The sequence below is a fragment of the Phaseolus vulgaris genome, chromosome 2 (assembly GCF_051622355.1).
Source record: "Phaseolus vulgaris cultivar YP4 chromosome 2, ASM5162235v1, whole genome shotgun sequence".
NCBI lineage: Eukaryota > Viridiplantae > Streptophyta > Magnoliopsida > Fabales > Fabaceae > Phaseolus > Phaseolus vulgaris.
This window is the reverse complement of record NC_143499.1, coordinates 46545317-46560333: the sequence shown is the minus strand read 5'-3', so window position 1 is coordinate 46560333 and position 15017 is coordinate 46545317. Positions and strand designations below refer to the sequence as shown.

General features: G+C 26.6%; 1 protein-coding gene across 1 annotated transcript; it reads left to right on the top strand.

Moving 5' to 3' along the window:
- The first annotated feature begins 4814 nt into the window (after positions 1-4814).
- LOC137812661 (CCT motif family protein) lies at positions 4815-7051 on the top strand. Its single transcript, XM_068614810.1, has 4 exons — positions 4815-5671; positions 5819-5971; positions 6321-6449; positions 6772-7051. The coding sequence occupies exons 1-4, from the start codon at positions 5072-5074 to the stop codon at positions 6874-6876; spliced, it is 987 nt and encodes a 328-aa protein (XP_068470911.1). The 5' UTR covers positions 4815-5071; the 3' UTR covers positions 6877-7051.
- The last annotated feature ends 7966 nt before the right edge of the window (positions 7052-15017 follow it).

Here is a 15017-nt window from a genome sequence, read left to right as displayed (position 1 = left end):
AACTAAGCCTGTAACTACAAAGCCCCAAAAGCCACTAATTAATACTATTTTTTATGCTTATACTTATACACTACTTCTATACTTTTACTTTCTAACTATTCTCTACATTTATATTCTTATTTAATTATTGATTTTGTATCAATACAATTTTGTTTTTTTAATATCTTCTCGTTGATGGTCTCTTTCTAAATAGAATGGGGTGTAAAATATGTTCTAATATTCAAGTTTTTTTAATTAAAAATGATAAATACTATTAAAATTATTTATCCGTAGACTTTGTTAATTCATTTATAAAATTATGTTAACTCTATGTATTGATGGAGATGTAGTTGTTGTTAATCCATTTATAAAGTTATGTTTATAAATATGTGGATTGGTGGAGATGAATTAATATAATTAAGATAGTTAATTGTATTAGTATAACAGTAAGTATATTATAATTAGTGTACCGGTAGATAATATGACATGTCTCGGTCTTTATATTTGAGATGACCGAGACACACGCTAACGTGTCTCAATCTACCCGGTCGAGCTGATCGATATACACAGCCATACCGACTGACACGTATAACAATTAACGCTTAAACTAAGGTTAGTGAAGTTAAACTATCATTAAGAATTAGGTAATACAATCCTAAGTGTGATCCATTCCACTAATCAGGCCCAGTAAGGTAAGTCCATTAAAATAATATAAATAACACACTTTCTAAGGAGAAAGGTACGTTATTTATTACTGTGCACCTATCCAAGTGTTGATTACCCGCTTTACTGAGCGTCGGAGTGCCTTCTGCAGGTACCTCTCCCATTTGGCATTCACTCGAGATTGAGAGACGAAGAAAAAACACGAAGGCGAGAAGGATCAGTAAAGCCTAACAACGTGCCCGATCAAAAAAGGAAGACGAAAACTTCAATAATTATCTAGGTCCGTCCTTTTAATCTTATTATTAAACAAGTATGTATCGAAATTTTAATATCTATTCCACCGTATTTTTTATATTGTTATGTAATATAAAGATGGTATAGTTGTGTAGAGTGCAAATATAAATCATACTTTTTTTTATAATAATAATTAATATATAATTTAATAAATGTAATTGATTCTGACGTACGCAGTAAAATTGTTTTATTCGTTATTTGCACGCACGTATTCTTTCTTTACTAGTTATTTGCACTTACCTTTTTTAACTATACTTTATGTAACAGTCTCAAGAATCAGATAGATATAGAAAAAAAAAAGACGAAAGTGTAACCAAGAGCATTTTTAATAGACAGCACCAAATAATGAAAAGTTATAGCGAATACGATTTAGAAAAAAATATGATATTGATAATTATTAATTATATTTCAATTTAATTATTAGATAATAATTTTGAAAAAATATACTTTTAAGGAATATATTAAAAGTGTTAATTATTTAATATTATTATCTAATTATAAATATTAAGAGTGTTTAAAAATTGTTTTGAATTGTTTATTTAATAAAGAGTTGTGTAATTAAAAAATAGAATGAAAATATGACACAATCTTTTGAAAGAACGAACATCGTACACTCTTCTCATTCCATTAAACACGATTTCCTTTTATTCTGTCCTTTTTTATTCTGCGATTAAACACCTTTTTTTTATTAAAGATTAAATGCAGTTTAATTGAATTGGATGGTTCAGTTTTGTATGAACCATTGATATGTAATATAATTTAGAAACGTATGAAAATGCCAAAAATCATTGAAAAATTATAGTGTGATACAAAAACTATAATACACAAATCAAAGGTAAATTTCAACTTTTGTAATGCACATGCTTTCTTCGAAGAAAATAATGGAGAATTTGATGTTGATAAGAATATAAATTTTAAAATACGGACTATTAAAAATACATGTATATAATTTTATTTTTACATTTATATTCCTTTTCTTAGTTATTAAAAACTATCTTTTGTTAAGTTTTTTTTATAAATAATAATAAGTTATGGGGAAATCTCAGTTTTGATTAAAGATCAATTTTAAATTAATAAAGAATATAAAATATATAAATTGAGGATAAATGTTTCTCTTTTATTTTTTGTAGCTCAGGTTCTCTAATTTCTTTTTAAGTTTTGAAATAAATTTGATTACTTTTGTGTTCTCAAATTATCTTTTGAAGAACTTCTAAAATAAAGATAACAATAGAAAAAATAATTTTGAATTTGGATGAACGATCTAATTGTTACTAAAGTGTATTTTATTTTCTTTTTCTATCTGGATGGTTTATAAAGAGAGATGTTGGAATATGGATTAACTTGGGAAGCTTTCTTACAATTTTTTGGATTTTTGAAAGTGGTATATGTTTTGAAATGGTATGAATTATACATGTAGTATGTCGTGAAGGATTAAATTAGAGGTTAAAATGGTGTATTTGACGAATTAGAATATAGGTTGATTAAGGTTTTTGTTGCTTTTTTTTCATTGAATTATGAGAATGAGAGTTTTTTTGGGTTTAATATTACTCAAGTAATGTCTCTCACGGAAGAAACATTCAAGTGGTAATTTAAGTAAAAGCTTGTAGATTGAGTACTGTTTTATTATATATGTTGTAGCTGTGTAGAGAAAGATGATAATAGTTGTAACTAGTTGTATAATTGTTGATGTATCGATTGCATTTTCGTTCATCACTTTAAGTCTCCTCTTTTAATTGTTGGTGTTCAGTCGGAATTGACCTAAAAAAGGTACTGTTACAATCAAGTAAGTATTATGTGTTAAAAGTGTATAGTGAAAACTGATTAAAGCGTACCTTACACCTTTGTAGATGGTTCATTTATAGTGTTTAGTCATGAGTCCTTGTTATGATGAACCAAATCTCTCAATTATCAATGTTAATTGATTTTTAGCATGATCCAGCATAATCCCTGATTCATAGGGAGGTATATTGGTATTGGTTATATTAGTATATTAGAATATATTTAATAGATTAATATCTTTCACTAAATCAATGTTAATTGGTTTATCAGAAATATCACTCGAATTCAATGAGACATGATCATGATTCGTAAAAAGTTTCCATAATTGTTATTAATGTCATTTATTGAGCGTATTTAATATATGTTAATGTGATAAATCAGTCACCGAGATACCAAATAACGTGACTTCCGGTATCTATAAAAAAAAGTAAAATATATATATATATATATATATATTAAGTATTATAATTCCTTAAAGTTATCAAAATAAGTTTAATCCAATAATTCCTCTATAAAATGCATCAAGTTGAAAAAAACTGTGGCTTAAATTAATGCAAGGCAAAGTTAGTTGTATATATTAATTTAGTTTGCACTAATGAGCCTAGATTGAAATGATAAGTTTTTTAAAAATCATAATTTAAAAATAAATACAAATATTATTATTTCATTAAAATATATACATGTGTCAAATTTATATATTAAATTATTATATTTAAAAATTAAAATCAGTTTACTTAAACTTTAAAAAATACTTATATTTTAAAAAAATTAGTTTATAATTATTTTTTAAAATTCAATTCAAGAAAAGGTGACTTATTTTCCTAGTATAAAATTGCGTCAGACCATTTTTTCTTGACCAATTTAGAACAAGCACTGGACCAGAACTGTTTTTTTTTTTCACTTTATTTACTGAGTGTATCCTTTTTTATTTTCTAACCCTATTGTTATTTTATAATTACTAAAACAACATTAAACATAGTTTATTTTTTAGATAATTGTTAATAGATAAATAATTTTTTTAAAAAGTACTCGGTTAAATAATCCCATCTAATTTAATTATATTTGAGTTTGATTGAATTAAATTCTATATAAAAACATTAATTCCCTAGAAAAACTTATCTTGCATAGTTTTATTTTAACTTAAGAACATATTTAATCCACGTAAAGTTCGTGTTTTCAGTGTGCTAATTATTTGGTGGTGAACAGATGAATTTAAAAGGGTCCAACCAAAACCAATAGACCTTGGAGAATATAAAAAGAAAGAGAACTAAAGGTTTTCCATAAAAATGTTGTAGATTAGTTAAGTAAGGGTAAATACTAAACATTATCAAGAAAAAAAAGAAGGAGAAAGTTAGAGATTTGCAAGGTAGATTTGCTTTGAGAAAACCTTGATAAAACTAAGCCTCAAGCAATCTCTATCACAATTCTTTAAGAGGGTGATTCTTGTTAAAAGTGAGTTTCTTCAGCTTCAACCATTGGAGGCAAACTCGTTTTTAGCATCACATGCTCATTCATTTACACACCTGTGTTTACAGGGACAAAACTAGGTTGTAAGGTTTAGAGACAAAAAAAAAGTATATAAAATGTAAATAACCTATTTCACATGTCATTATATTTCATAATAAAGTTTGGTACATTTATTAAGGTTATCTTATAGAACAATAATTATCAACAAACATGAATAATTTTTTTTCAATTGAAAAAAAAATCATGTATTTAAAAGTGAATTGGAAATCTATTTCAGTCTTACAAAATTGATTATATGATATAATTTAGCTCATATAGAAGGTGAGATTATATTTATTAACATCTGTTACTAAACTTTTATGTTAGTATTACTTTACAATATTATAATTTATAAGCATGCAGTTTCTTTAACAATCATACGAAATTGTATAATTTTAAAAATCTGATAGGATAATCGTACAATTAATTTTTTACAATGACCAAAAATTGCGTATTCATGAGAGTATAACAACAAAGGTGAATTTAAATGTGTATAAAAAAAAGAAAGTGTAACAAGTGATATAATAAAAGTAAAGTAAAAAAAAAAATGTACCTCTCCCTACTATAAATATGAATGCACTACTATGAAACTCGCAACCTGTGGTGGTGGACAACTTCGTCAAAGAGAGAGAAACTTTGTCGTGTTGTTCAATGCCTTCTGTTTCATCTTTCAAAGCTACAAGTGCAATCTCAGAAACAGATACATAGACAAAACAGCAACAAAAGAAGAAGAAGAAGAAGAAGAAAATACTAATTCGATTTATCATTCTTTATGTTGTTTCACTAAAAAAATTCTCTTGTGTTTTGGGAGTTGATTCATAGGTTCAATTCTCCCACGAATTTCGCTCCTATGTCTTCTGATCTCTACTCTTATGAAACCACTTTCCACACACATTCAAACTCGGACTTTCTATCCTCTGATGGAGTTGGGGACCTTCCCTTTCTCTCCGACTCTTTTCCTTTCTTCCCCAATTCTCCCCCTAACGTAGCCCACCACAATTCCAACTCCAATTCTCTCCCTTCTCTCGACCCTTTTTCCCCTTCTTTTTTCTCTTTCTCCCCTCCAAGTTCCCACTTGGAAAGCCTCAGCCTTTACCATGCCAATCGCGTGCAGCCTCTGTCAAATGGAAAAAACTTGGCGAACCAGTTTGGAAGTTTCTCAGCTTTTGATGGGACTGAAGTGAAGACTGAGGAACGCCAATTGGGTATTGATTGTGTCTACGCTCAACAACTCCTTCCTCACAGTTACAGTGGTGCTGAAAATTTTTCCAAGTACATGCACAGAAGCTTCAGCAGCAACTCCTTTGAAGGAAAACCTGGTTTTCTGTCACAGCCTTACAGTGATACTCTTGTGGACTCTCCAAACTTTCAAAGGCATGACTTGAGTTCCCCAGAAGACACTCTCTTCACTGGACAAATGAGAAGGGTTTGCAGTACAGGAGATTTGCAGGTAAAAACAACAACATTAAGATTTTGTTCTCTTAGACAAATTCTATTCTTAACAATGATATATGATTGTCATTATTTTCATCTTATTTAATTTATTCCGTTTTTTTCCTCTTATAGTTGGTCTGATTGAGGTTGGTTTTATCTGCAGAACATGAAGGAAAATCGCATGTCTCCAACGGAGGCACCGTTGTTGGAGGAATCGAACTTCAAAGTAGGGCGTTACAGTGCGGAAGAGAGAAAAGAAAGAATCTCTAAATACAGAGCCAAGAGAAACCAGAGGAATTTCAACAAGACCATTAAGGTGGGGAAAGAGTAACAAACACTATTCTTTTAATAATTTCAACTTGCTTTACAGACACCATTGTTTTTTAACAAAAAGTTTGTGAAATGAAATTGCAGAGAGAATAAGGCATATTGTTGACACCACTGTAGTTCATAAGATGTTTAATATAATACAGAAACAAAATCTGATTTCTGCACACGACAAAAAATAAGTTTGTAATTGTGGCTCAATAATGTTCCAACGCATGAAGTGACTGCGTCATGCTTTTTTCTTGCAATTAAATATGTTTGATTAAGATAGTAATAGAAGGAGAAAAAGAAAGGTCTGAATTAATGCATCAGTGTTTGTTTTTATTATGTGGTAACAGTATGCATGCCGAAAGACACTAGCAGATAATCGACCACGCATACGTGGCAGATTCGCTCGCAACGACGAAGCAGTCGACACTCCCAAGGCTTCATGTTCAGCACGAGACGAAGATGATGTTGATTTCTGGGTAAATATTTGTAGCATTTTTGTTCTTTTCTCCACTTTTAACTTTCATCTAACCTCTCTAAAAGTTACGTATATATAAGTTAAATTTAATTTATACGAGAAAATGAACTCATTTTACTTCTTAACTTCTTTTTCTTTTAGAAACTATATCAATTTGTCGGAAATCTAACGTCAAATAGATCAGAGACTTTCAGTATATAAGTGGATCAAAACTTAATCCTATAAGTCGGTTTTATGAGATTAAATTAGGCTTAAGTACATTTTATAATACAATTAATTAGGATATTAGTATTACGATGACAATTAATGTTTGTATCGCGTAGATCGAAGAATTACGGTTGCATGAAGAACAAGACGATGCAACAGCGGGAGCAGAACAATATTTGAGAAGCTATGGAGGAACTCAGTTTCAGTATGGTGGCTTTTGAGATTTAGAACACTGAAAGAGGCATAGGAAAGTTCAGGCTCCGTTGTAATATTAAGTGCAGATAATATTTTGTTTTTGTCTTTTTTTTTATATTTAATTAAATAAAATTTATCAATAAGTCAGTGTTCATGGAATCTAAGATGACAAACATGAAATTGGGTTGTTGGACTTGGTTAGATTAGTTGTAGTTGCACACTTGCACCACTATATATATATATATATATATATATATATATATATATATATATATATATATATATATATATATATATGCAAGTTATGATTTACCAATTGATTAGTGTAAGCGTGTGCGTTTAAAACAAATCTTATTCCATAATCATGACATGATTTTAAACAAAAGCAGTAATTATGCTTTTATACATTCAACCTTTTGAAAGTGTGGAAAGGAATTATACGATGGAGAGGCATAATTAAACATTTGACTAATCTTTTACTTTAGTATTATAAATCAAAAGTTAGCGAATTTAATTTTGATAAGCTCTCTTATATAATTAATTTATCTAATCTTTGCTTTAAATTTATCTTAACATTAATTTTAATTTCTTAAAATTATTTAAAGATAAATTTGTCCAATGTAATGGGTACATCAGTGTACACAATTAAACGCCCCCTAAGTGACTTTCTACTAAAGATACGAAATGATGATTTTTTTTAGCAAAATTATTATGGTTTTCAATTTTCTCTCCCAAGAATGCACCATTATCTTGGAAAATATCATGAATATAATAAATGTTAGTAAAAACTCTACAACTTTATTCATTGATTGGAACGTACTTTTTCATATTATTTTTTTTACACAATCTTGTTATGTATGCAATTTTTTTTATATATACAAGTAAAGTGTGTAGAACCTTATTTAGATTATGAATATTTATAGTAATATCATTTTAACGTTTTAAGAAAAAATAATAGACACAAAAATTAACATAAAACTTGCGCGCGCGAGAATATAATAGAATAGAAGTATTTAGTTTATGTGCTAAAAAATCAAAGACAACGGTAAAGAGATAAATATAAATTTATTTATTTAATAAGATAAGTAAATTTATATAATTTTTTATATTTATGTTCTGTCTATTTATTTTAATATTGTCAGTTTCATTAAGAAATGATTCGGTTTTGTCTCTATAAAGAAAAATCATAATAATGACTAATAATTAATTATAATCTAAGTAATTAATCATTTTCTAAGCAAGATTAAATTAGCATTAATCTTCACGAGTTTGAAATAATCCTTCTGACGGAGAAAAGGGTACTTAAGAAAACTATATAATAGATGATAACTTCAAAGGTAAAAGGTTATTCTCTAACAACAACATCTATGACTTACGCATATCCACGGTTAACTTAAGCATTAGAGTGTTTTTGTATATACCTCCAAAACTTAGATACAAAAATTAACCTTAAAAACTTAAGCGAGTGAATATAATAGAAGTATTTAGTTTGTGTAATCCAAAAAGTCAAAGACAAAAGTTAAAAAACATAAATATAATTTTATTTTAAAATTTATTTATTTAATAAGATAAGCATATTTATGTAATTTTCGTATACCTTTGTTTTATCTATTTATTTTAATAATAAATAGGTTCTATTTACCTTTCAAATAAGTAATTACTTTAAAGATTTTAAAAAAATATTTTAAGTTCTAAAAATTGATTCAATTTCTCAATCCTAATTTATTCTTCTAGTATTAATATTTATACATATTAAATTTTATTAATTGAACCATTACATTGAGAGCTCATGTTAAATAGATTAAATATATAAAATTTGACATAACTTAAAATGAATTTGATATTTATCAATTAATTTATCTCAATATATATTTACTTTACATAATATAATATAATATTTTCTGATTATAGGATTACAGACTTACAACTTTTTAATTTATCGAAATGTTTTCAATATGATCGTTAATATAAATATTATTATATATTTAACGGTTGGATTTCTAAATTTCCTAGATTAAAGTAAGTAGATCTCCATCTTTATTTATATCTATATACCTTACACGGGAATGTATAATTATATAAAGAGATGATACATTATTTTAATATATATATTTTGTATGTATTTAGTTAATATTGTAACTAATTATTATTATTTTTAAAATTAATTTTTATTTAATAACTTTTTTATAGTATAATATTATTAATTTTCTCGCACATTTGAAATCCAAATTACTTTATTATAATTAACAGTTGAAACTTAGTTTGTGAGTAGGAATATTTATGTTACATTACTATTGTATATTTACATCCTTCAAATAATATAATAATAAAAAATTAACTATTTTTTTATAAAGAATCATCAACTCAACCAACTTCTTCAAAGTGAAGGTCCACTTTATCAATCACCTAGATTATAGATATATAGATAACCTGGAACTTTTTTAAATGAAATCGGTTTGAAAAATAATTTATGTATTAAAATACATTGAAATATTATTTTTATTTATACAAAACCGTACGCTAACTCTTATTTTCAATAATTTACCCTTTATTCAATATTCATTTTCAAATATATATATATATATATATATTTGTTTTTTTCCCTTGAATTACTATCAATTTTGTAAACCTGTTTTTAATATTTTATGTGATGATATTATAGTCATATTACAAATATCTTAAAAATAATTAATCTCTTGAGATATTGCATTACGATTCATGAGACAAATATATATTTAAGAATTAAATTCTTAATCAAATACTTAAAAGATCAAATTATTTATTAGTCTTCGAATATGTGTATATACATGGTCAAAATATGAACTATAAATTTAGGCCATACATAGATGACTCAAATTATAAATTATACACTCAATTGTCACTTGATTATTTAATTATTATTATGTTTATATATCATTGTTTCATTAATTCAATTTAGCAATTTCGTAAAGTGGAATTCAGTCTTCCAATTAAACATTAGTCAAAGAAATTCCAAACATAAAAGGTAGTTAATTAATTAACATATATTTAATGTTTTGGCTCTTTAGTGGTGTCAAATCTTAGTCTAAATGATGATTTAGCACACAAGAAACTCAAGTGTGGAGTGGAAGACAAATGTCCTTTGGGTTGTGCTTAAGCTCATATGCAATCTCTCTTTAACAAAGCGCGATTCTCATATTAAAATTTTCTCCATATGAGGTCAGAATAAAATAACCCTACCTACAACCACTCTGCTGCTTCTCATTCATTTCAATTTTCAAACGCAACTTTTCCCATTCTTCATCTACGCCGTCACTTAATAATCTATTATAATAATACACTTCAAAGCGTTTCGATTTTCGAATACAAATGTTTGTTAACACAAATTTAAGGAAACAAAACCTAATTCACCACTTTTGATACATTGATAAATACTTACAAACTTTATCGATAACTAATTTATTTTAAAAAAATAGCTAATCATTTTTAGGGAGACTTTATTTAGAATTACGATTTTTATCCAATAACTTGTATTTTAAAAACTTACTTAAGGACTAATTAGGAAAACATTAACTAAAAAAATTATTAAATGAAAACTAATTTTAAGAACGAAAAATAATTAATTATTAACTAAATTAGATATTATTTTAGAAATTAAAAAAATTATTAGTATGATCTCTATTGTTAATAAAAATTATAAAATCATTTTTAAATTAATATTTAATTAGTTTCCAATAATTTAATTAACGACTACTTTAAATTCTAAAATTAATACATAAAAAATTAATAATTAAATAAATATTAATTTAAAAATTAGTTTATAAATTTTATTAATAATAAAAACTATTTTACATACCAATAATTTTTTTAGTCTTCACAATAGTATTAAGTTTATTCAATCCAACTAATTATTTTTGTTTTTAAAATTAATTTTATTGTAATAATTATTTTTTAATGTTTAATAATTAGTAGTAAAGTTGTTTTAAAATGCAATACAGGGATTCTTTTAGTTTACTTAAAGTTTTCGATTTGAATTATATACAACCATTTCAAAAATTTATAACAAAGGTTTCTCATAATATATACACTATTAAGTATAATTGTTTATCATATGAAATACATGTCTCATGGTATAATATCACATATATGATAGTAGTAGTAATATAATAGTAAAACAAAGATAACCCTTTTGATTTTCTTATATATTATAAGAAAATATTAAATAGAAACTAATTTTAGATAAAAAATAATAATTAATTGTTATAATTACTAAATTAAAGATCATTTTAGAAAGTAAAAAAAAAAGTTTTTAAATTAGTTTTTTATTATTGTTAAATAATTTCTAAATTAATATCTAATTAGTTATCAAGGTTTTAACTACCAATTATTTAGATTCTAAATTTGGTAGAAAAACTTTGGTAGCTAATTAAATATTAATTTATTAACTATTTAATAGAAACTAATTTATAAATCAAAAATTATTTTAATCTCTAAAATAGTCTCTAATTAAGTAATTATAGGTTTTTATCTTTAAAATTAATTTTTATTTAATATTTTTCTAGTAGTGTATATAATCTTCATAAAAGCTAGATTCAGTTTTAGTCTTTGAAATAACAGATATGTAGTTAATTATTGAATTGAAAGATGTGATAAAGGTATCCTTTCTCCCTTTTCTTGTGTTTTGAATTTAAAAGAAGCATAAAGAGTTGCATACTTTTGTTCTTGAGGGCATAAAGGCACAAATTGATTGGCAACTAAAAAAATGCCTGAATTATTGTGCCCCGATTAATGCCATATACAATCAACGGCTGGCATAAAGTAGGTAACATGTGTTAAGCTGCCATTTTGGCAGCAACACTCACAAACATGGACAATATATGTATCTCAACAAGAATAGAAGATAAGTCTTACATCTACCAGATGCCGACACAGTATCACTTTATATTGAAAATTCAAAATTAGAAAAAGAAGAACATCAAGAACACACAACAGCACACTGAGTAGATGCATGCTTTGGTTTCTTATATATTCTCTTCCTAAAGAATGGCATTTCATTGTAACAGTGCCAGAGCAAAAGAGATGCTTCTCATTGTAAAGGGTATCAGTATATCATGACTATCCATTGTCACATAAAATATATAACATTTTCAACTTTCTTGCACACCCTTTTCATGAACTGTGATCGTAAACAAAGGGTGCATGATTGATCCTGGCTAGAAAAATAAAAACCCTAATTTGCATCATTCAAAAACAAAAGGTTAAAAACAGAAAGCAAAGGAAACAAAAAGCATCTAATTTGAAAAAACAAAGAGTGAAAGACCGCAGAAGGAAGCATAGACTATGCAGCTTCCTATTGTGATAAGAAAGTGATAGGAGATAGAGGGAGACAATGCCCTTAATGGGAAGAGCAGCATGAGAATTATGGTAATAAAATTTATGATGTTATGCACCCAAATGATTCTGAACACCAACTTTTGACCAGCACCACTTCAACACCCTATGATTGCAATGCCATAGATTATAGCAGGATGATTGGCCTCTTGTTCCCTTAGCCTAACCCTATTGGAAGTGACCCTAAAAGAATTTTATTCCTAGGGATGCTGCTGGGTTAAGTTGTCCACTGGCTCTTTGTTTAGTCCAAGAAAAGTGTTGTGATTGGTACATGGAAGGTTCCACTGATCGATCCATGTCCTTTGGAATATTTTGATTAGAAATGGAAACAGAAAAACACATAATGGGAGTGCAATTGGTTTGGCTTGCACATGAATGACACCATAGTGGACAAGAAAAGTTTTATATATGATCTGGAAGACAAGAAAAAAGGCACTGTTCTTGACGATGGAACTTTTGTCTGGGGTAAGACTGGAAAAACTGAAAAGTTAATCAGAGAACCCTCTGAATTGGCTTCAGAGGAGAATCCAGCACTGGTCAATTTGGTCACCATAAAAGTCTGCGTTTAAACTATCCTATCCCAAAAGGACATTGCTCAGTTCATCTATTCTACCAGCAAAACTTTAAATAATTTTTAACCTTTTTTATTCTCACTTTATTAGAATTTAAGTTTTATATTTTATAAATTTTCTTGACAGTGAGATGACAAAGATACTTATTTGACCAGAAATAACTCTTTTAATAGGATATAAGTATTGTTTAAATTTTTTAAACAGATTCCGAACTATGTGTATAATTATTCGCCTCATTATATTTTTCTTGTAATTTTTTGCATTATATATATATATATATATATTTAAATATTAATATTTTTATAATTTTCAAATAAAAATTAAATCATTTAAAATATAGTAATAAAAAAACATAATTATTAATTTTATTATTTATTATTTTTATATGTTGTTTGAATTAAGATATAATTAATAATTTAATATTTATTTTATTAAAATTGTATATGTAAGTTAAAATTGTAAAAAATGTGTGATATATATTACCTATGAGTGAAGGTGGATATTTGGAATTGGATCCCTCTAACCACTAGCAAAACCATAACCCAAATCTTATACAAATTTTAAAATTAAGTTTGTTTGAATAAAGTTTGGGAAGTTGCATGTTGTGGTGAAATCTCTCGATGCCAAAAATCGAATTGGTGTAATTATATGTTACAAAACATACCAACGTTGTGATTTGAAAATTGGTTTTTGTACCTCAATCATCTTGCAATTAATACCAATGCTTTTTTTTTTGTGTTATGGAATGTTCTTTTCTTGTCTTTTGTCCTAAACAAGTTGTTTCAACTTTTAGTAGAGTTAAATATGTCTGAAAAGACACTAGTTATCATAACTTTTCAATGAACTTTTAATTAAATGAGTATTTAAGTGTCGAAAATATCTTAATAACTTATTAATATATATGTAATAGTTTTCTCCACATTAGATTATATTATTAGGACCAAAATATGTTAATATTTCAAGTTTCCAACCCACAACACTACAATTGGGATTTATGATAGGATGAATTTAGAAATGGATTCACATTAATTATGATTAATTACTTAGTTTTAGTCTTCAAATTTGAAGACATCCCAATACAACAACAAAACCCAATTAGTTAGGTGGAATTCACTGCCCTGAATCCAATAATATACAACAAGGATCATATGTTATAAATAATTAGTTTAATTAAAAATAAATCTTCTTTATTGGGTTTTTTCTTTCATTTCTATATTTCACGTATATCCTTTTAAAGAAAAAATTTGATGTATAGTATTGTGTGGGACACATTTAGTTGGGGACTAATTAGGTGTTTATATTTTGAACTAAATAGAAATTATAATTTTGTAATATGATTGGAGTTGTTCTGATATCACCAATATAGTTTTATATCGCTCAGGAGTCGATGTCAATAACCGTTTATATATTTCTTCCTCCTCCAACCTACTAAGATGTCTTTTAAAGACAAAATCGTGATAGAATACCGACTTTCAAAACGGACGTGATGGAGTACCGACTTCCAAAGCGAAAAATACCTTAAATGCAGTGATTGACTCTAATAATGCTATCAACATTGAAATAGGACAATTTCTAAAAAAAAAATTATATTTCTTTATTTTTATCAATAAAAAAACAAAATTTTAATAGATTATCCATGACAATTCACCCTAAAATATTAAAAGTTTGCATAGTTTAGAAATTCAACTTAAAAAAGAATTTATAATCAACCACTCTTAATACACTAGAAATAATCTTTAAAAACAACAGTATTATGTCACTAAACAATAAAACAAATCATACATTGAATGGAATAATCCTAACTTGTAGATCACCTTTATGTCCATCTATTTTCTAACTATTATCTTTCTAGTTAAGAGTATAAGGAAGTCCAAAGAAAAATTTAAATAAACTTATCAATAAATCTGAGTTTGATTTGTTAAAAAATTAAAAATAAAATAAAATTGTTTAAATGATATATAACACTATTATTTTAGATTTTTTTATTACATATTTTTTTTACTATGTATTTAATAGAATTGGGAACAGGCCTGTGGTGACAAATTTGAACTTTGCTTACTCCTCTCCAATTGGAAAATCTCCCATTGGGAAAAAAAATGTTTGAAGGAATGGTAAAGAAAGTTTGCATCACTAATTTCTTCTTCTTGAACATAATTGGTTTGTAATGAGTGGCTTTTTGGTTATGGAATGAGATTCAACAACAAATTTGCATAATTAAGCCGAAG